Consider the following 22,872-nt stretch of genomic DNA (forward strand, 5'->3'; position numbering starts at 1 on the left):
GAAAACGATAATCCCACCTCATTAATATCATAGAGGTAGGATTTATAACACATAGGGAAATCACACCAGATGACCAAATGGTGGAAAACACACAATACTGGGAATCATGGCCTAGCCAAACTGATAACACATTGTTATTCAATGCATAACATCAGCCTTACCGATATTGCTGTTATCCTAAGAGAGTCAACAGTGGAATGTTTGAATAGGTACCATAAAACAGGCCCGACTTCTCCTGTAATAAAGCCCTGGGCCTGAGCAGAAAAGGTACTGCAGACATTTTCAATAATCTTAGCTGCAATGTGGTTCACAACACGTTCTTCCTAGAAAAAGAAACAGAGAACACAAAGGTTAAAACGGTATTATTTAAGTATGAGGTACATACACGTATCACTTCATAACTACTGCAAATAATGGCCTAATGATTCCCAAGATGGAATCATCTATCCCTGGATGTGAGTTCAGCATTTTCAGAGATGTGGTGACTCATTTAGGCTACTATAAAACTATTAAAAAACAGAACCATTTGATTATTTACTAAACCTAGCATAACATAATCCTCCACATATTTTGATAAAACTAAAAAGGCTGAAAAAATCTGGGAAACAAACAACATAAACACAACATAAAATATGGAAAAGGAGCAGGAAGAACAATCCACAAAAGTCACCTAGGGCCAGGAACAGTTTGTGTACCAACCAGCCAGAGTGGAAAGACCACCAAAAATGGCAGGAGGCCACCTAAAAAAAAAAAAAAAAACTAGGGCATCCTATGGTATTGCCTCAGCATTAAGGCCAAATTAACCCTGGAAAAAAAGCTGTTCTAGACCGTCCTGTTGTTGTTGATTATTGACTCATAGTGATGCCATTGACAGAGGAAAACTGCCCCATAGGGTTTTCTAGGCTGATATCTCTGCAGAAGCAGACTGTCAGGTCTTTCTCCTGCAAAGCTGCTAATGGGTTCAAACAACCAACCATCCGGTTAGTTAGCAGCCAAGCACTTAACCATTCCACCACCAGGCCTCCTTATGCCATCCTAATTGCACTTAAAAGCAAGCCTCAAGACAATCAAACTACTCCTTTATTCACTCAACCCACTGGGAAAGTAAAATGTTTCATCTATTTGGCCAATTTTAAAAGAGTAAACGGGGTACACCTAAGCGCTCAGTTTAGTTCCTCCCTTTTTTCCCTTAGACATGAGGGAGGCCTGCCCACTCAGAGATGTCCTCTCAAATCTTTGCTCTCAATCTTACCTGAGTAGGTGTCCCACATGGAGAACATTGCTATTTCTGGGAGACTAAGGTTCCCTTAAGGAGCCCTGGTGGCACGGTGGTTAAGCACTTTACTGCTAGCCAAAAAGGTCAGTAGTTCAAACCCACCAGCTGCTCCATGGGAGAAAGATGTGGCACTTAGCTTCCGTAAAGACTACAGCCTTGGAACCCCAATGGGGCAGTTCTACTCTGTCCTATAGGGTCTCTATGAATTGGAATCGACTCAACGGCAATGGGTTTGGTTTGGCTTAAAGGCTCCCTAATGTGAAGGTTCGCTTATAAGGAAGCCTTTTTGTCCAAATATAAGCTAAGTCCTCCATCCTAGCATTCATTACGTACAAATGTGACATTTTTGTTCCACATGCCTTACTCTTTATCTTATTGCTCAGTAAGTTCTGTACCTTTCCTCTGAATATAGGGAGGAAAGGTGCTATTTATGGGGAGCCCCTCAAACACCTCATGTAACTTTCATTGTCAGTCAATTCCTAGAGGACTCATTCCTAGTACTAAAAAACCTCAACTATCTTTTTTTTTTTTTTTTTATCTTAGCAGCTTGGTTGGAAAGGGGTTGCATGTCATTCCTGTGCCCTATAAACTCATTGAGGCTGTCAGGCCGATTCAAGTTGCTATTACCTTAAATGAGCCACCATAGTCCCTCTGGGATTTCCTGTGGGACACCATATAAGCAATAAGATTGGTGCTATTCTGCTTAATTAACTCATTGGACAAAACTAATACCTGTCATTTTAATCAAATACCTATTTCATCACATCATGAGAATAAAAGCTATGATGATTAGAAAAAATAGCGAGGCTTTTTAATGAAGCACTATTTTTTTTTTTGTACTATGTTTTAATGGTACTAAGTAGATTTAATGTATTGTAGGCAGTCTTAACAAAAAAAGAAAGCTTTGCTGGCAATTTAATTTTAATCTCCGTGCCTACTTTTTCCAATAAAGAACACCAAAGTTAACAGCAAAAATATCGACATTAATTATTTTCACATCTATTATTTAATAAAACTATGATTTTTCTTCTTAAGCCTTCAAGGTACCTGGAGCTTATTTTGCATAGTTTACTGTTTTAGTAGGGACCCTGGTGGCGCAGTGGTTAAGAGCTCGGCTGCTAACCAAAAGGTTGGCAGTTTGAATCCACCAGCCACTCCTTGCAAACCCTATGGGGCAGTTCTACTCTGTCCTATAAGGTCGCTATGAGTTGGAATCGACTTGAAGTAATTCCCTTGAACCAAGAAAACAGGATTTCCATTTCTTGCAATATGAGCTAAATACCTAGACAACGCCACCCCTCTGAAAACAACTAAAAATAGTACATGTAAAACAAATAAATAAAACTTAAGAGTACCCATGTGTTAGCACCAAATTCTTAGGCTGGTCATTTTGGTGTAGGTAAGACCCCTGAGAGGTTTCTAGAGAACTGCAGCTGGCTTTTGCCTCAAGAACATTTGCCCAACAAGGTGAACAGAGAACGAGAGGCAAAGGGGAGAGTCCACACAAGTGGAAAGTCAATGAAGATTCCCTACCGTGTAATGGGATAAAACCGTCAAAGGAAAGCCAACCAATATTAATCCTTGAAAAGGGCATTACTACTGATATTTTACCAATGCTTACATGTCAAACCCAGAAAAGCCAGACTCCAGAACCTCCCCTATGAGTACACCTGCCATAGGAGGAAAGGAGGAGCAAGCCTCACCTTTGCAGTGAAGGTGTACTTCTTAAGGGAGCCCTGGTGGCGCAGTGGTTAAGAGCTCGGCTGCTGACCAAAAAGTCAGCAGTTAGAATCTACCAGCTAGTCCTTGGAAACCCTACAGGCCAGTTCTACTTTGTCCTATAGGGTCACTATGAGTCAGAACATACTCAACGGGAACAGGTTTGGTTTTGGTTTGGAGGCACAATGGAACCCTGTTGGCACAGTGGTTAGGATCTCGGCTGCTAACCAATAGGTCAGCAGTTGGAATTCACCAGCTACTTCTTAGAAACCCTATGGGGCAGTTCTACTCTGTCCTATAAGGTTGTTATGAGTTGGAATCAACTCCACGGCAACAGGTTTGGTTTTGTCTGGGTGTGCTTCTTAACACATCAATTGTGTAGATGTTCTAGTCCACTCAGTGCTAGCTCAGGACCCATTCTCAAAGGCAACTGGCTCACTTCAAGACACATCAGGTAGCTCCACACTTCCTAAGCCTTTTTGGGATTCTACTAATTATAGCACTTAGAAAACTACGAATGTTTTAATTGTTAGATTCACAGTGACGTCCAAAAGGGAAAAAATGCATTGCATCCTTCCTATTCCACACACGTTGTCTACTTTCGCTGCACAAAAGCAAGGAGAATCCTGAGTAACCACAAAGAGTCCTTATGCTGATAGCACATACATTTCTTTATTAGGAAGATTAAACTTGAACCTAACAATAACAAAAACAAAGTATAACTAAGTCTTATCTCTTAACAAATATGAAGAATTTTAATTCATTTCTCTTCTTGTTTTAGGTAACTCATGTCGGAAACATTTTAAAGATAAATACATATAATGGCTAACATCTCTGGTGCTTTTTAATTCAAGACCAGTCTCCTCCAATTAAACACACGAGCAATTTACCACTGCTTTTCTCAAAAAGACAAAGAGCTCTAATTAAACATGAAAATTAAATTTCCTCTTAAAGGAATTGTTATATCAAAATTACCTAATAAGCTATTGTTCAGAAATGAATAATAAAGCCAACAGTTTCTTTTTTGAATCTCACGTTTTTAAATACAGCATATGCCAGGCATCAGCTCAACACCCATAATTATACAGACTATCATGTAGCCTATTAAAAAAAAGCAGTGGTTGATTAGGTACAAACGTATAAATTAATCTTCTCCTCTAAACATGCAGAAATTCCCTAGGAACTATTTCCAACTTCTACACGGGTTGGAGAATAGGCTGCTACCTACCAGTGGGGGGCGGGGGCAGGAGGGAGGGTAGAAGAATACCACAGTGAGAAACTGTATCGGCCTCCTTATTCCACACGCAAAGAGAACGTATGTCATGTAAGTAAGTTCAACGCCAAATACTCCAGAGACCAACACAGCAATGATCCCAAGCGGAGAGTTGCTCTTTGCTATTGGGTATAAACATGAAGGGCAAAGAAACGGATGGAACATTCATCAGACTCAGAAGAGGTCCCAGTCAGGAACCTCACATGGAAGATCACTGAGCACAGGCCCCTCATTTTAGAGGAAACATCAGTAAGTTGGGCCCGCGGAGCCTGGCCAATATCAAACCACTAATAAGTGGTATATCTGGGACTAAAATCTGCATCCTCTGACTGCCAGCTCAAGGACTCCGAAATGCCAGCAACAGTTTTGACACTATGATTCAATGTCATCAGAGACGCCTTTCTTCTATACGGCCACGTTCTTTTTTTTTTTTAATAATTATACCAGATCTTCCTATATTTTTGAGTGTTCCACTATTAAGTCTCTCTGTAAATGCTTCCTCTCTCTTTCCAGCTAAGCATTTGCAACTATAACAGGGACGAAACGCCTGATTCACATCTCTACCACGATGGTGAAAGTTACAAAAAACTATATTCATAAAACAAGTTGGTCCGCTTAGAAAAAGATATCATAATTTCTTAGGTGGCCTTGTAAAGAGAAAACCTACTGAAAATCAATTTAACACACTAGTTACAATCTCACTATAAGACTACAGCAACCTCTCCCAAAGTGCACCTCACGGCATGCCATAAGACAAGGTGAGACCTCTGGCCACATAACTTTTAAAATGTTGCACACAATATCCCCTGTATTAATTGGAGGTCTGGTGGCACAGTGGTTAAGAGCACAGCCACTAACCGAAAGGTCAGCAGTTCAAATCCACCAGCTGTTCCTAGAAACCCAAAGGGGCAGTTCTACTCTGTCCTATAGGGCCAGTATGTAACTCAACAGCAATGGGTTTTAAATTCATAATTAAAGGCTCCAAAAAGTACTATAAAAAACTATTGAACCCTGTTTAAACTAGTGTGCCCCCACTTATGTGACTAAAAAACTTTCATTCATACCAAAAAAAAAAAAAAAATTGCCATTAAGTTGATTCCAACTCAGTGCTTATAAAATATCCCATGGTGAAGCTTATTTTCTATGCATGATAACAAAAAATATTTTTTAGTTTAAAACTAAGATTGACTTCTAAGAGAACACCTACATATTAAATTAAAAGGAAGTGGTAAAATTTGGTATTTTAAAGATTTATAAAATTTTCTGTTTCATAGAGGTATTTCTCTGCTTTCTTCCCAAAGTGGAAATTAGAGAGAGAAGGAAAAAGGATAAAAACCAGAATCAATGGACCATGTTCAACAAAGCATATTACTGATTTTAATTCCCCTCCCTGCAAAATGGCAGTAAGTTAGGCACATCTCAATATATTTCAAAACAAGAGCTATAGGACAGGCCGATTTTTGATTATAAGGCAATGAAACTGTTATTTCAAGTGGGAAGGGGCGGGTAATAAAATTTCACCCACTTCAAAAAAGTTTAAATTATCTCATAAATAACCCTGGACCAAGGAAAAACTTATAACTAGAATTAGGTAATATTTATAACAATAACGGGAATATTACATGTCAGCACTAATGAGATATAAAAGCTAACACTAAATAGGAAAATTCATAGCCTTAAATGTCTTAGTAACTCACAAGAAAACTAACGAAGTTATAAAACAACAATAAAAAAACCAGGGTATGTAGAGTGGCCCACAAAACATTTTTCTATCCCAATAACTAAAAATAGGGTCACTGTCTTATTCATTTTTGGCTTTCCTGAACCCTGTCTAATATGTTTCATAAATGTTAGCTGCAAAAGAAATGGGTAATTATACCATATGAAGTAAAAATTTATCTGAGATAGCTGACTTAATAAACACATTAGCTGAAACATCAAGAAGCCAAAAAAACTTCAATCAGGGCTGTCATACTTTTTCCAGTTTCTTATAAAATAACAAATGTGTTAAACTTCTGTTATTAGTCATTTCATTTAATATGCCGTCTGTTTTCTACGAATAAACTAATTCTCAAATTTATTAATAGATGCATACCAACAGATGAACTCGAAAAACTGATTCTAAAATTTTGCTTTTTACAAATAATAGCTTAAAAATAGCTAAGAACTATTGGAAAAATTACATCAGCAGGGCAAGACTCCCCAGATATTAAAAAATATGTTTTTTAAACTGTTAATTTAGATAGTGTAGCACGTAGATAAATAAATCAATAGAACCAAATGAAGTCCAAAAAGAAACCCACGTACATTGACATGACAGAGGTGACACTGAAAAGCAGTGGAGAGAAGATGGACTTCTCATTTAATGATACTGGAATAACTGATTATACTTATGTTAAAAAATAAAATTGGACCCAAACATAGTACCACACACAAAAAAACAACTGCAAATAAATTAAAGCTCTAAATAGGAAAAGGAAAAACAATAAAACTTTAAGAAAATGTCATAGGCTATCTTGATGTTGGAAGAGGGAAGCACTTCTTATAGACACAGAGAGCACAAATCAAAGGAAAAGACTGATAAATTTAGCTACATTCAGGGTAAGGACTCCTTATCAACAAACACTGTGAAGAAAATGAAAAGTCCAACCACACATTAGAAGGTATCTACAGCACACATAAACAACGCAACATTACTCTCCAGAATACATACAGAATTCCTACAGGTGGAACGCCATTACATCTGCAATTTTTTCAAACAGTTCAGAAAATGAATGAATAATAAATACACACATAAATTACAACAAAGCAAACAGGGCAAACTTAACAACTGTTAGATCTAGGTGATGAATATAAAGATTTTCTTCCCTTAATGTTTGAACATTTTTATAATAGATGCAGAATTTCTACAAAGCAACAGAAGATACAGAGTTAAGACCTGACAAGCACTTCACAAAGGCAGAAACCCAAAAATACACATATAAATAGAAAAAAAATGGTCATCCTCACTAGTTACCAGAGAAACGCAAATTGAAACTACAAGGAGAAATCATTTAATGTCCATCATATTAACAAAAATTTAAACTCTGATTATATCAGATGTTCAAAAAGCTATTGGGTAGTCAGTAGCTCCATACTCTTCTGGTGGGACTATAAACTGATATAACTAATTTGATGGCAAAAATAATCAAGTAACAATCCAAACATTCATATACTTACATACACACATACATAGCTACATGAAAATTAAGACTTTCTTTAGCAAGAATGGCTGCACAACTTGAATGTAATCAATGTCACTGAACTGTACACCCAGAAACTGATGAATTATTGCAAGTTTTGGCATGTGTTTATCATTAAATTTTAAAAATTGTAAGAAAAATTAAGAAGTTCTTATCAACACTGTCAAGAAAATGGAAAGCCCAATACATATATACATATATGTAAAAAAGCCCAAATGCATACTGTGATGGTTAAAGTTGTGTGTCAACTTGACTGGGCCATGATTCACCGTGGTTTGGCTGTTATGATGTAGTTTGGTAGCTATGTAATGATAATCTCCTCCACAATGAGATCTGATATAATGTAATCATCTCCATGATGAGATCTGCTATAAGCAGCCAATCAATTTAAAGGGAGTTTCCTTGCACGTATGGCATGCATCCAATATATGTAGACTTCCTGGCAAAGCTCACTGTCTTTTGCTCACTTGGGATTCTGCATGTGGCTTATCATCTGACTTTCACCTCTTGGAACTTTAGCTAGCAGCTTACCTGCTGATTTTGGGATTTGTCAGCCTCCACAGCCTGTGAGTCATTGACCTGCTGTCTTACCCAACGATCTTGGAATTCATTGGTCTCTGCAGCCTGTGAGCCAGAGGCCTGCCAACTGACCTGCCAGTCTTGGGTTCATGAGCCCCTGAAGCTACATGAGTCAGATCCATGGACTTGGCTCACATGGTTGTAGAGGCTGGAAAGTCCCATTTCCTTGCTGTAAATCTCTCACTGTACATACGTATACGCATATACACACACATATAGATATATATATACACATACACACACTTCACTGGTTTTGCTTCTCTAGAGAACGCAGTCTAAGACACATACATACATATATATACATACGCATAAAAACCCAAACCAAACCCACTGCCATTGAGTCAATTCCAACTTACAGTGACTCTAAAGTATGTATATGTGTACATATGCATGTGTGTGTGAGCATATTCCAACAGCACAGCATGTACGTATGAGCATAGTCCAACAACAGTATAGCATAAACCCAAAAAACGAAGCCTGTTGCCGTCGAGTCAGACCCTACAGTGGTAAAAATAAGCTACAGTTACACAATCAGTATGTATCAACCTCAACCTAACTTTAAGTAAAAGAATTAGGTCTCAAAAGAATATGGTGTTATTCCATTTAAAGAGCGTTCAACATCAAGAACCACTCAATGGACTCAGAGAAGAAACTAATCTACAGGACTTACAGTCTACATGAACCACAGCCTCATCTACCCTGAGACCAGAAGAACTAGATGGTGCCCAGCTGCCACTACCAACTGTTCTGAGCAGGGCTGTCATGGATTGAATAATGTCCCCCGAACAAAGTATATATCAACTTGGTTAAGACATAATTCCCAGTATTCTGTGGTTGTCTTCCATTTTGTGATTGTAACTTTATGTTAAAGAGGATTAGGGTGGGATTGTAACACCCTTACCAGGTCACATTTGGGATCCAATGTAAAGGGAGTTTCCCTGGGGTGTGGCCTGTACCACCTTTTATCTCTGAAGAGATGAAAGGGAAGCTGGCAGAGAGGGGGGACCTCATACCACCAAGAAAGCAGTGTCAGGAGCAGAGCACATCCTTTGGGCCTGAGGTTCCTGCGCTGAGATGCTCCCAGACCAAGCAAAGACAAAGACCTTCCTTCAGGGCTGACAGAGAGAAAGTCTTCCCCTGGAGCCGGCACCCTGAATTCAGACTTCTAGTCTACTGGACTGTGAGAGAATAAACTTCTCTTTGTTAAAGTCATCCACTTCTGGTGTTTGTTATAGCAGCACTAGATGACTAAGGGCCAAACAAATCGATCCTAATAGAATGGGAGAAAAATGTGTAACAGAACTCAGATTCTTAAAAGGTCTAGACATACTGGACTGGTTGAGATTATAGGATTCCCCAAGACTGTCATCCTGAGATACTCTTTTAAGCCTTGAATGAAACTAGACCCTGAAGTTACCTTTTAACTAATTAACAAAGTGCTCATAAAGAATGTAGCCGGTCAGTACCGTGCCCCTTAAAAAAATTATCTACAGGAGACCAAAAGCAAAAACAAAACCCAAACCTGTTGCCACTGAGTCAATTCTAACTCATAATAACTCTATAGGACAGAGCAGAACTGCCCCATAGGGTTTCTAAGAAGCAGCTAGTGGATTTAAACTGCTGACTTTTTGGTTAGCAGGCAAGCTCTTAACCACTGCATCACCAGGGCTCTTATATGAGACCAAATGGTCAACAATTACCCTAAAGCAAAAATTCTCATGAAGTTAAGGGAGGCAGGGAAACTAGATTGCTAGAAACGGAATAGCCAGAACAGAATTAATAAGAAATGTTGACACACTATAAAAAATATAACCAATGTCACTGAATAATCTGCATTTAAAAAAAAAAAAAAAACCCGTTGCCATCGAGTCAATTCTGACTCATAGCGACCCTACAGGACAGAGTAGAACTTCCCCATAGAGTTTCCAAGGAGCACCTGGTGGATTCAAACTGTCGACCTTTTGGTTAGCAGCCGTAGCACTTTACTACACCACCAGGGTTTCCGAATAATCTGTACAGAAATTGCTAAATGGTAACCTAATCTGCTGTGTAAACTCTCACCAAAAAACGGTATTATTAAAAAAAAAAAAATCAATTTAATGTTTAGCAGTACACTCAAAGGGAGCCCTGGTGCCACAATGGTTCAGCACTCGGCTGCTAACCAAAAGGTCTGTCCCATAGGGTCACTATGAGTCAGAATCGACTTGACGGCAATGGGTTTATAATCGAAATTCTTTTTTTTAAGGATAAGCCGTCGAGGTGATCCCGACTCACAGCAACTCTGCAGAAATCCTTTTTTAAGGGGAATAACCAACTACGATCATCCCAATTTACCTGTTTTGTAGGGACTATGTTAGTTTATAGCTGCCAAAGCACACACTTACCTGCTTTTCAAATACACAGTATAAAATGTTCATAAATTATTCTGTTCTTGCCTTTCTCCCTCTTCATGAAAAAGATACAAATTTTGCTATACATATCAAGATAACAGAAAGTAAGTATATTACTAAAACACAAAACTATGGCACTATTTTATACTTACTAGCAATCATAGCTTATGTAATAACAACAGCACATGGATATCGACCATGTTCACACTACATACCCAAGGAAAACCATTGTGGTGGGTGGAGGGGGAGATACTGGATACAAGATTTTTACTAGGCAATAACTTAAGTTTTAATAAAAATTAAAAATTTTTTCAAATTTCTTTTACACTGTTAAAAGGGATCCCAAGAAGACTTTTTTCTCTTTTGAGTTCCTTTTTTTTTCTTTTCTTTTACACTGATTTACTTGACATATTCCACTCTATACAATGAAACCTGTGAGAGCCGGAACTCGACAGGACTGTCTTGTTTTTCCAGGTCTCACAAGTTTTCAGTCTTTGACAGGGTGTGTGCAGTCTTACCACTTTTCTATCCCTCTCTATTAGCAGAAAATATCTGAGTTTTCCTTCTCTGACGGGTTTCCACCTTACACAGGTTTCAGTTTTCAGTTTTCCTGTGTTTTTATCTCTCACAACAGGGAAGAGCTGTGAGCGAAGAGGAATTTCACCTGGTTCATCTCTGTGCCCCCAAGTATGTCTTGCTTGAGGCCTTGCATGATGGGCCCAAATATGTCTTTTAATTCAAAGTGAAAATGACTCAATTATCATATTACTGATAAAAAAGGATTTACTTCCTTCATTCACATCCCATAATGACAATTGACTCTTCAACCTACAGGCAAGCAAGCGTTCAAACCCCATTTGTGGATCACCAGGGGAAGGCCTTGGAGAGCTTTTCTATACTTCGAGCATTTTTCTACTACCATATAATGCAGCAAGTAATGAACTCAAAAGGAAGATGTTTATCTTGATATATTTTTTTCATTCCTTAAGGAGTGTTTTTAGCCTATGGCTTTGCCTTGGGTGAGACAATGTCAAATGGTCTATAGCAAACAGAAAAATGCCAACTTTCTGGGTCATTTACTTATATCTTTGCATACTTTCATGTCAGAGTTGCATATATATGAGTTGGTTGGCTGGCCAGCAGCTGATTTTCAGCCCTTAACAATCGCATGAGAAATGAGGTGAATAAATTGAAAAATCACATCTTATAATAAATACAACTTAATATAAAAATCAACGGATAACTAGTGGAAGCCTCCCTGTTTCAGAATCTCAAAATGGCAACCTGACAAGATAACCACAGGGCTTTTGAGGCTCTTGGTGGCTTCACTCTGATAAAGGCAAACTCTCTGCATACACCTTGCGTACTTACCAACAACTTGCAAGGGGGCCTAATCCAAGAGGCCTTATGAAACGCTAATTATGTTGCTTATATTTGCGATCATCTCTTAGAAAAGCAAGACATTTAAACGAGAGTTCATTTTTACAGTTGCTCCAGCATAGGTCATTTGCTCACGGTGGCTTGTTGGGATTATTTAAATTCAGGAGCAATACTGGGTTGACAAGCCTCTGCAGTGCTGCAGGCTATGCTCCTCACACAGTGCCTGAAGGGTTATTACAACTCAGAGTGTCTACAGAGGACAACAAAGAAGACTTACCCCTTCCCGAAGGCACCTCATTAGCACTGTGTATGCAGCCAAGGGAACAGCCCAGCATTCTCTAGGGTTCTTTTTTTTTTCTTCCTAAAATGAAGTGGAAGGAAAGGCGTGAAGCTAACAGCACAAAAGATATTAACCCATTCAAGAAAAAGGCACAGCTTCAAAATTACAAACTATCCAAACTTAATATGCTTTTTAAAGTACTACTTCTTACCACTTGCCTATTATGACCTGATTGTGGGTCTTTTACCACATAGTACAGGCATTTCTTCTACTTCTCATTACGCTACACATGATGCTGAGATCCTCTCATCCAAAGCTAGATGAGAATAATTGAGAAATGACAACATGATCTGACGGACAGAGAAACTGCTTTATTGATAACTTTTTTTTATAGGTGATAATACAAAATACAGATACCTAAAAATATCACATCGTCTAGAATGATCTGAAAGCACAGAAGACACAGCTTTGAGTAATATCTCAGAATAATACACAAGTAAAATGCGGTAAGTTATCTATTCAGACAATGTGCTAAATAAAAACCTGCCAATGCGGTTAGCAGGTACGCTGATTTTAATGGCATCAGTTGTAATTCTCTCACACGAGATTAACCAAATCCATACAATAGCCACAAGGATACTCCTGCAACCTATCAAATACAATCACTAAATAAATCTGGTACCACACAGAAAGGTGGGGGAAAAAATTACTCTTTTCAACACAGAAAAGAGTAGGTTTCATTTGGGAAATATTTCATTAAGGTTGTCCAAATTGGCACACAAATGCATGTTTTACCCGTGATGAGAATCGTGGCCCATTAAAACTGTACCCTAATCATGAAATCCCACATATGGTCGTACCCTGGGACATCTTTACCATCAGGAGCTGCTCCAAATCAGAAATCACTAATTCAGCACCCAAAATAACTTCCAAATGCAACTAGTCTTCCTCCCTGCTCACTTGTTCAACTACTTCTACCACCTTTCTTTACCATTTGCTGGACTCTGGTCCTCCGACTGCTTTTTTCGAGTCCATTACCTGTCATCCCTCCCAGCCACTTAGAACTCCTGGTACATCATCTTATCACTCCTGAAGTACTATTCCCTTCGACCTTCCCCTTATCCTTGTGCTGGCAAACGCCAACCTTGGGAAACTGATCAATTCTTTCCTCTAGGCCTGCACTCAGGCAGCTGGGCTCTTAAAGAAGGTGACGCCACAGAACACAGAGCATCCATTATGCTGGCTGATTAGAAACCTCAGGGGAATGTCAACCTCTCTGTCCAGGCCTACAATGTTTCTAATTCACTCTCCAAAAGGATTCTTTCAAACCCTTGACTCTTCCCAACCACCTCCCCTACTCTCCTCCTTCACAGAGATAATGGAAGTCATCATACAGGAAGTACAAACTTCTCTACACCTGAAGCCATCTGCTACTTCGACCTGGTGGTTATAACAGGACAGGCCCCTCCAATCCTTCCATTTGGCCTCAGGATCCCACTCCAGTTCTGACTTCTTTAGGCCATTAGGTTATGGATGATCCCCTACTGCTCCTAAATTCTGTCTCTACTGGATCCTTTCTGCCACCACTCGAATAGGTGCAGTGTTTCCCGTTTTAAAAACAATGTCTCCTCCTTTCCCTTGAACAACCAAACCTCTCTTTACACTGATTTTCTTGGTTTCCTTAGTCTCCAACTCAATCCTAACCCACTCTAACCCGACTTCCGTCCCCTTCACTCCGGGTAAAATAAACAAACACTTAAAAGAATGCTTGTGGCGTGATCAGTGACTTTCATGTCATTCAATCCAACAGACTCCTTTTAGTCCTCTTTCTTGGACCTTAAGCTACATTCAGCACTGCTGACTTCCCCCTTCTTGCAATATCCACTTCTCTCTCCTGATTTTGCTCCTACTTTGCTTACTCTCATCTAGGTTCTCAGAATCCTCTCCCACATTCTCCAAACTATTCTCCACATTTAAACGAAGCAGTCTTTTTCATATAAAATCACATTACATCATCACTCTGCTCAAAACTCTTTAATGACTTCCCTTTCCTTTCAGGACCAAGATCAAGACATCCGACTTGGGCAACGAGCCCCCTTCATGATCACATCCTTGCCAGGCTCTCCAGCCCTGCCTCCTTGCTCACTTCCCTTGTCCCACTGGCCTTGGTACAGTTCCAAGAAAAAGTCATTCATGCGTGGAAAAAGTATCTAGTATGTGCCAGGAACTCTTCTAATCAGTGGCCATACAGCCATGAATAAGACAGATAAATTTTCTGCGTTAATAGTGCTTAGTGTGGGATAGACATAAAAAAGAAACAAACTAAATACATGAGTCAATACAACGATGGATGCTATAATGAAAAACACAGCAGGACCCAGGGTTAGAGGAAGACTGCAGATGTAGCAGCTTCATCTGTAGCCAGGGAAAGCCTCGCTGAAGGGATCATTTGAGCAGAAAATAAAAGTAAGCATGGGGGGGGCGGGGCGACAACGCAAATAAGGGGAAGTCTAGAGTAACGGTGTTGAGGCAGAGGCATGGCATGGTGGGTCTGAGGAAATGAGGAAGGTCACGGAGGCCGAAAGGAGAAGGAGGGCAGTGAAAGATGAGGCCAGACAGGTATTGGCGAACCAGTCAACGAGAGCCTAACCGCAACTACAGGGACCTTGGCTGTGACTCTGAGTGAGAGAAGCTGCACCAGAGGGCTCTGAGCAGAGGAGTGACACTGCTAGTTTCCCGTGTGTTTGAACAGGCCCATTCTGGCTTATGTCTGGAAAACAGACTGTAATGGAGACAAGAGCAAAACAAGGAGACTTTTGGGGACTTCTCCCAACAGTTCAGGTGAGAGATGATTATGGACCAGACAAAATAGGAATACTTATACTCAAGGTGTTAGGTATCCTTGACAAAAGAAAAAAACGCCTAAACGTATAGTGTTGCATCATAATATCCTCTGTAGGATCACAGTCTGGTCTTCTGTCTTCAAGTGTATGACGTTAAGGTCTTACTAGAGAGCCAACAGGACTAAAGTCTGCATAGATGATTCTGATACACAGGATATAAAACCATTTCAGGTAAGTCCCACTAGGTCAGCACTCATCCGAGATTTTAAAGTTTACCTATATTCAAGTGACAAATCCACAAAAGCCTGTGTATCGCATAAAAAGCTATTTTTGTAGATCCAGTATTGTAGGTCCAGTAATGTAACTTCCTTTACTGGTCTGCTATCACAAGAGGCGGGTCAGGACCTAAACATGCAAACTAAAACCGTAAAATTCTTAGAAGAACAAGCAGGAGCCATACTGTCAGGGCCAGCTTTCAACAACAGATTACATAATACAATGACAAAAGACTAAATGAGACCTCATAAAAATTAAAGACTTTTATAGATCAAAAGATTTTACCAAAAAAGTGAAAAGACAAGCTGCCGACTGGGAGAATATCTTTGAAAATCACATATCTGACAAGAATCTAATAACGAAAATATATATAAAACTTCGACAATTTAACAACAAAAACACAAATAACCTAATCATAAAATGGGCAAAGGACTTGATTAGACATTTCACCAAACAGGACATTCAAATGGCCACCAAACACATGAAAAGATGCTCAGTGTCATTAGCCATCAGAGAGATGCAAATCAAAACCACAATGAGACGCCACTTCACTCCCACTAGGATGGCTAGGATTTAAAAAAAAAAAAACACGCACACACACACACAAAATAATGAACTTTGGCGAGGATGTGGGGAAATTAGAACCCTTACCAATATTGTTGGGAATGCAAAATGGTACAGCCAATGTGGAAAACAGTGCGGCAGTTACTCAAAAAAAACTAAAAACCGAACTACCATGTGACCCAGCAATTCCACTCCTAGGTATACACCCAAAAGGCTTGAAAGCAGAGACTCAAAAAGAGACTTGTATACCAATGTTCACTGCAACACAATTCACAATAGCCAGAAGGTAGAAACAACCCAAACTCCCATCAACAGATGAATAGATAAACAAAATGTGGTACATACATACAATGGAATGTTATTCAGCTAGTAGGAGAAATGAAGTCTTGATACATGTTACAGTATGGATGGAGCTTTAAGACATTATGCTGAGCAAAATATGCCAATCACAAAAGGACAAATATTATATGACCTCATTTACATAAAAAGACAAAAAAAGGCTAATGCATAGAGACCAAAGTTTATTAGCAGCTACCAGGGGCAGTAGGGTGGGACAAAAGGAGGTTAACAGTGATGAAGAAAAAGCATTAAGGGTAGGGTTACACAGATGATTATTATACTTGCTGTCAATAAGCTGGACACCTATAAAAAGCTGAACTGGCAAAAGTTGTGTAACAGATATATTTATAACAACAAAAAACACCAGCTGCTGAGACTGCTTATGTACAACCAAACATCTCACTGAATCTGGTTCCTTGGTTTGGAAGTTTAGGGTCATGGTTTCACGGGACATCCCAGTTAACTGGCCTAATAACGTGTTTAGTGTTTCTGTTCTATCTCCTAGTTCACTTCATAGTGCCTGGGGTCTTAAAAGCTTGCAGGCAGCCATCCAAGGCACAACAATTAGTCTCTATTCACCTGGAGCAACAAAGGAAGGACAAGAGTTAGGAGCTTGCGGAGGATATGAAAAGTGTGGCTAACTGCCTCCATGAACAACTGCCTCCTTTGCCATGAGACCAGAACTGTATGGTACCCGGCTATCATTACTGAACATTTTGATCAAAGGTTCCATAGAAGAATCCTGATCAAAACAGAGAAAATACAGGATTTCAAGTTCTCATGGACTCTAGACTCTCTGGAGCCATGTAGAGTGGATGAACCCTTGAAACTATTGCCCTGAGATAGTCTTTAAACTAAAAATATCCTCTGATGTCATCTTTGAACCAAACAATAGTTTAGCTTAACTAGTAAGGTCTGCTTTGAGCACTGTGCTCTTTTAAGAACTACCTATATGGGATCAAACTGACAAAAGCAACTCGAAAGATTAGACAGGAACTTTAGGGCACAGTGAGTTTATGTTAATGAGGAAGGGAGAAGTTAGAAAAGGAGGGTGAGAATGGTTGCACAACTTGAATATAATCCATATCACGAAATTGCGTGTACAGAAACTGTTGAATTGGTGTATGTTTTGCTGTGCATATTCTCAACAACAGCAAAATGAAATTTAGTAAAAAAAAAAAAAGGACAAGAAAATGAGATGAGAAGGAGCTAAAGCAGAAATAACTGTAGAGTCATTTTGAAGTGCGGCTAATGGTGGCAGCCTGATAAACTGCAGGCGGGAGGAGCCCAAGGTGATGTGGTATCCCATTTAAATCTGACAAGTGACTTATTAACTTGGTTCCTTATAAAAATACACAACTCTGCTGGCAGAAGGCTGAGAATTTAGAGACCTGCAAAGCACAGAGGAAAGGAGAGACTGAATTTTTCAAAAAGGGGAAAAAAAGGTCTGGAAAGCCCCAAAGGTTCTCAAAGCGTCTGGCCACATGGGTTTGGGTGTCTTCCCTAATTAGGAGGATAAGGTGGTTCCTAAAATTCCCAGTGGGTAGGAAAATTGTAGTTAGGGCACAGAGATCAGGAACAAACCTATTAAAGTCGAGAAGAAGAGTTTTAATCTCATTAAAATAAAACAATGTTAGTACAAAAAAAAAAAAAAAGGTGATCAAAAGAATCAATCCTTTATTAAAAGAGCCAAGCTTAAGTTCAATTAAGTAAGTACCAAAAAACATTACTGTTTAGATCCACTTTCAGAAACAATGAATACATACTGTATGATTCCATTTATACAATATTCTAGAAAATGCAAATTAATCTATAATGATAGAAAGCAAGTCAGTGGTTGCAAGGAGGGCAGGAAGATGTGAGTGGGAAGGGTTCCAAAGGGGACTGGGGAAATTCTGGGAGGTGATGGATATGCTGAGTATCTTGATTGTGGTGACAATGTCACAGGTGTATACATCAGATAAAAAAAATTTTTTTATATCAGATAGTAATCTTTAAATATGTGTAGTTTACTGTATGCCAATTATATCTCAATTAAGCTGGAGAAGAAAGTAAAGGAAAAAGAGACAACAAAAACATACTAGACTTCTATTCCTAGCAAGATGGTAGACGAGTTACCAGAGCACTCTTCTGATGAAAACATCAGTTGACAACATTTTTAAAAGGCATCAGAGATCTGACAAGAAAACCAAGAATAACCAAACCAAATGCTAGACAACTAAGCACAGAGGGCTAAACTAAGCTTGCTTTTACCCTGAAGGCCTGCAAATTGGGAAAACTTAAGCTTTGTTATCAAGGCCTTGAGGCGAAGGCCAGGTTGATGGTAAAGAAATTAACTCTCCTCCGGTCCCACCCCTAAGGAAGTGCAAAGAAAATGAACTTTCTCAAAACATGGCACACAATGGTACATCACACAAAGAAGTGTGCCATCATATGAAAAGAAAAGGAAAAGGGAGGGAGGGAGGGATAAAGGAACGGAGAGAGAAGCTGTATGTATTAATATCTCCAAGTTACATTATTAAGTGAAAAAAATAAGTTGTTACCTGTTATATAAAACAAACCCTATAAATATAAGTAAAACAGTAATTAGAGTGGTTAGTTACAGGAAGAAGAGGGCAGAGGGGAGACAAAAGTAAGAGACTTTTCCCCATATAGCTTTCTTTATCTCCTAGTTTTCTACCCTAATGAATTAATGTGTTGTCAATTCGAAACATAAAATTACCTAAATCCAACCTAAGATAGCCTCAAGAGTTTTATGAATAGAATAAAATAAACAAAAAGACATAAAAACAAATATCTGGAGAGTAACACCATTTTTCATTCACTGGAGGAACCAATTTATGAAGATATCAAATACTTTCCCAATTGATATACATATTTGGTACATTTCCAAACGTACTGGACGACTCAAAATCATAAAAATATCAGTTATTCACAAATTCATACACACAGTTAATGGAGTCAAAAAAAAATTTTTTAAAGCAGAGTATTTTGCAGGACTGGACAAGCCGATTCTAAAATTTATTCTGACATGGGACTGGCCAGAAATAGCCAAGACATAACTGAAAAAGAAGAAAAAAGAGGAAAGATTTGCTGTACCAGTTATCAATGCTAATTATGAAGCTAAGTTATTTAAAATACTGGTGCTTAACAACAATTATAGTTGTTGCTTAAATGATTGTCCAGAAAATCAGTTTAATTTAGATACTAATGATACCAAAGTTATATAATATTTAAGCAAGTTCTAGAAATGAAAACCTAAGAAATTCAATGAGAAAACTTTTTTTTTTTATCGTACTTTAGATGAAGGTTTACAGAATAAAGTAGCTTCTCATTAAACAGTTAGAACACATACTGTCTTATGACCTTGGTTAACAACCCCACGACACATCAACCCTCTCCCTTGTCAACCTTGGATTCCCTAGTACCACCTTTCCTGTCCCCTCCTTGCCCATGGGCTGGTATGCCCCTTCAGTCTTGTTTTATGGGCATTCTAATCTTTGGATGAAGGGTGAACCTCAGGGGCAACGTCATTACTGAGCTAAAAGGGTATCTGGGGGCCATACTCTCAGGGTTTGTTCAGTCTCTGTCAGGCCAGTAAATCTGGTCTTTTTTTGTCCATTAGAATTTTGTTCTACATTTTTCTCCAGCTCTGTCGAGGACCCCTCTATTGTGATCCCTGTCAGAGCAGCCAGTGGTGGTAGCCAGACACCACTTAGTTGTACTAGACTCAGTGAGAAAACTTTTGATTAACTTATATATTAGTACTACTTATTTAAAATTCTCATAAAGTATGGCATCAATAACCCTTGATTTTAATATTCTTTTAAAAAACACACACATTTAATGAAATGTTTTCCCCTGTTGAATTCAATCACCAACATCCATATCATTGCTTTAGAAATAAGAAATCAAATACTGCAGCCACAAATTTCCATGGCCACATTAAAAAACATATTTGCACAAAGTAGTGTTTCACACTGATATGGAACTTTTATACTGGGAAAACCAATGGCTTCCTCTTGGTTGAAGGAATCAAAGATGGTGGCAACCTAGGGCATACTTTGGGGCCATTCTGTCCATTGGTTTTAAAGTAAATCCTAAGAATTTCCTACATCTTAAAGGACATGAGGCACTGGGAGGGAATTAGAGAAAGAGGAAGACAGACAGGGTGACACAGAGAGAGACAGAGAGACACTGAATGACTCTCTCCGCCAGAGGTAAAATTTCTTCTCAGTCCCTTAGGCATGCTCTGAGGGCCAAAGTCAAAAAACTTTTATAGGATATTAATACTTATCAGTCAGGATGTGTCAGAACATGTCAATCAGCAACAGAGTTAATCAGACAGTCTCACCTGAGTGGCTACAAGGTAGATCAACTCTCCCAGGGTTGGTAAAAGGCACTGCTTTAATTTGCTATTCCTGAAGTTTTCCCTAATTAATTCAGTTAAGAGAGTAATTGCCTGAAAAGAGAAAAAAAAGCATTAACATTTCATGTGTTTCTCTCAATCGTTAGCCTACATATAAAAGGCAAGACATTCTACAAAATTCATCTTCCACTTTTAAGAACCAGTTTCCAAATTATTTCCAGACTGTGAGCCTTACTTCTGAAGAAAAAAAAACAGTAACTCTCTCACATGAAAGTGAAAATATATACGATGAAGAAACTTATATACATACAGCACTCCTCATTTGACGAAGTGCTTTCACTACCATCCCTGATCCTGTGATGCACTCTTGCCTTATCCTTAAAGACAAACCGAGGCATTACAACAAATTATCAAACCCAGCAGAGAAGTAGAGAGTGCCGTGGGAGGGATGGCTAGCATCAGGAACTGGCAAAAAGGACGGAAAGTGGAGGTATGTCTGACCTCCACCCACAGCAATCAGTTTTGGGCTGATGCAGATGGTGATTATCCTCCCCTCTCCTGAAGTTAGATGAGGAGGTCTGACACCTCCACATTACATACAGTATGCATTCTTTTTTGTCTGGTTTCCTTCACTTAAGAATTTGAGATTTATCCATTATTGTGTGTATCAATAGTTCATTCCTTTTTATTGCTGAGTAGCATTCCACTGTACATATATGCCATGATGTGTGTAACTCCCAAGTGGGCAACACTTGCCCAAAAGCAATGACAAGGCAGAAGGGACAGGAAAAATGCCCGGATGGGAACAGGGAACCAAAGATTGGGAAGGGGAGAGTGCTGACACATTGCAGGGATTGCAACCAATGTCACAAAACAATCTGTCACAAAAGCAATTTGCTCTGTAAACTTTCACCGAAAGCACAATAGGAAAAAAAAAGTCTAAATTAATGATGATGAAACAAAACGGGTAGAGATATTGAGAGCGGTAACACAATGTGAAGTATGTAACCAATGTCACTAAACTGTATGTGTAGAAATTGTGATTGGATGCGTATTTGATTATGTATATTGCCACCAAAAATAAACTAGTAACAAAAAGAACTGAAAAAACACAGTAACATTCAATACACCATTTTCAATAATGGACAGAATATCTAGAGAGAATATCAATAAGGAAATTTACAATTTGAATAACAACATAAACCAACTGAAGGAAAAAACCCAAGCTGCACTGAAGGCACTGGTGAAAAACAAAGCTCCGGAAACTGAGAAAATACAAAATAAGATGCTTCAACAAACGCAAGCAACACTGGAAGCACTTACTCGCCTATGTCAAGAAATTTGGAAGACAGCTACCTGGCCAACTGACGGGAAGAGATCCATATCCATGCCCATTCCAAAGAAAGGTGATCAAACAGAATGCAGAAATTAATTGAACAGTATCACGAATATCACATTCCAGCAAAATTTTACTGAAGATAATCCATAAATGACTGTAGCCATACACTAACAGAGAACTTCTAAAAGTTCAGTCTGGATTTAGAAGAGGACTTACAACATTGGTGATGTCAGATGGATCCTGGCCAATAACAGAGAATACCACAAAGATGTTTCCTGGTGTTTTATCGATTATGCAAAGGTATTTCCACTGCATGGATCATAACAAATTATGGATAACACTGCAAAGAATGAGAATTTCGGAACACTTAATTGTGCTTGCTATGAGTCGGAATCGACTAGACGGCAATGGGTTTGTGTTTTTGGTTAACTGTGCTCACGCAGAACCTGTAAAATGGATCAAGAGGCAGTTGTTCAAACAGAACAGTATACTGTGTGGCTTAAAATTGAACAAGGTGTGCAGCATGGTTGTTATCACTTTATCTTACTTATTCCATCTGTATGCTGAACAAATAATCCATGAAGCTGGACAAGAAGAAGAACATGGCACCAGGACTGGCAGAAGACTCATTAGCAACCTGTGATATACAGATGACACAACCTTGCTTGACAAAAATGAAGACAACTTGAAGCACTTACTGATAAAGGTCAAAGACTATAGCATTTAGCACGGATTATACCTGAACATGAAGAAAACAAAAATCCTCACAACTGGACCAAAAAACAACAATATGATAAATGGAAAAAAAATTTGAAGTTGTCAAGGATTTCATACTACTTGTAGCAACAATCAATGTCCATGGAAGCAGCAGTCAAGAAATCAAAAGTTGTATTGCACTGGGCAAATCTACTGCAAAAGACTTCTTTAAAGTTTTTTTTAAAAAACAAAGATGTCAAAACATGCACCCAATCCAAGGTAAAGTCTTTTCAAATGCCCCAAATAC

General features: G+C 38.8%; 1 protein-coding gene across 10 annotated transcripts in view; it reads right to left on the minus strand.

Moving 5' to 3' along the window:
• ULK4 (unc-51 like kinase 4) overlaps positions 1-22,872 on the minus strand; it is a 710,695-nt gene that overhangs the window by 537,153 nt on the left and 150,670 nt on the right. For all 10 annotated transcript variants that reach the window (XR_007514399.1, XM_049862196.1, XM_049862197.1 and 7 more), the window contains exons 18-20: positions 20,516-20,623; positions 12,137-12,220; positions 162-323 (exon numbers count right to left, since the gene is read on the minus strand). Coding sequence is in view for 9 of the 10 variants with exons in the window: in XM_049862196.1 (XP_049718153.1) it covers positions 162-323; positions 12,137-12,220; positions 20,516-20,623 (354 nt within the window). In the remaining variant the exon portion in view is untranslated. The remainder of the gene's footprint in view (positions 1-161; positions 324-12,136; positions 12,221-20,515; positions 20,624-22,872) is intronic.

The sequence above is a fragment of the Elephas maximus genome, chromosome 20 (assembly GCF_024166365.1).
Source record: "Elephas maximus indicus isolate mEleMax1 chromosome 20, mEleMax1 primary haplotype, whole genome shotgun sequence".
Taxonomy (NCBI): domain Eukaryota; kingdom Metazoa; phylum Chordata; class Mammalia; order Proboscidea; family Elephantidae; genus Elephas; species Elephas maximus.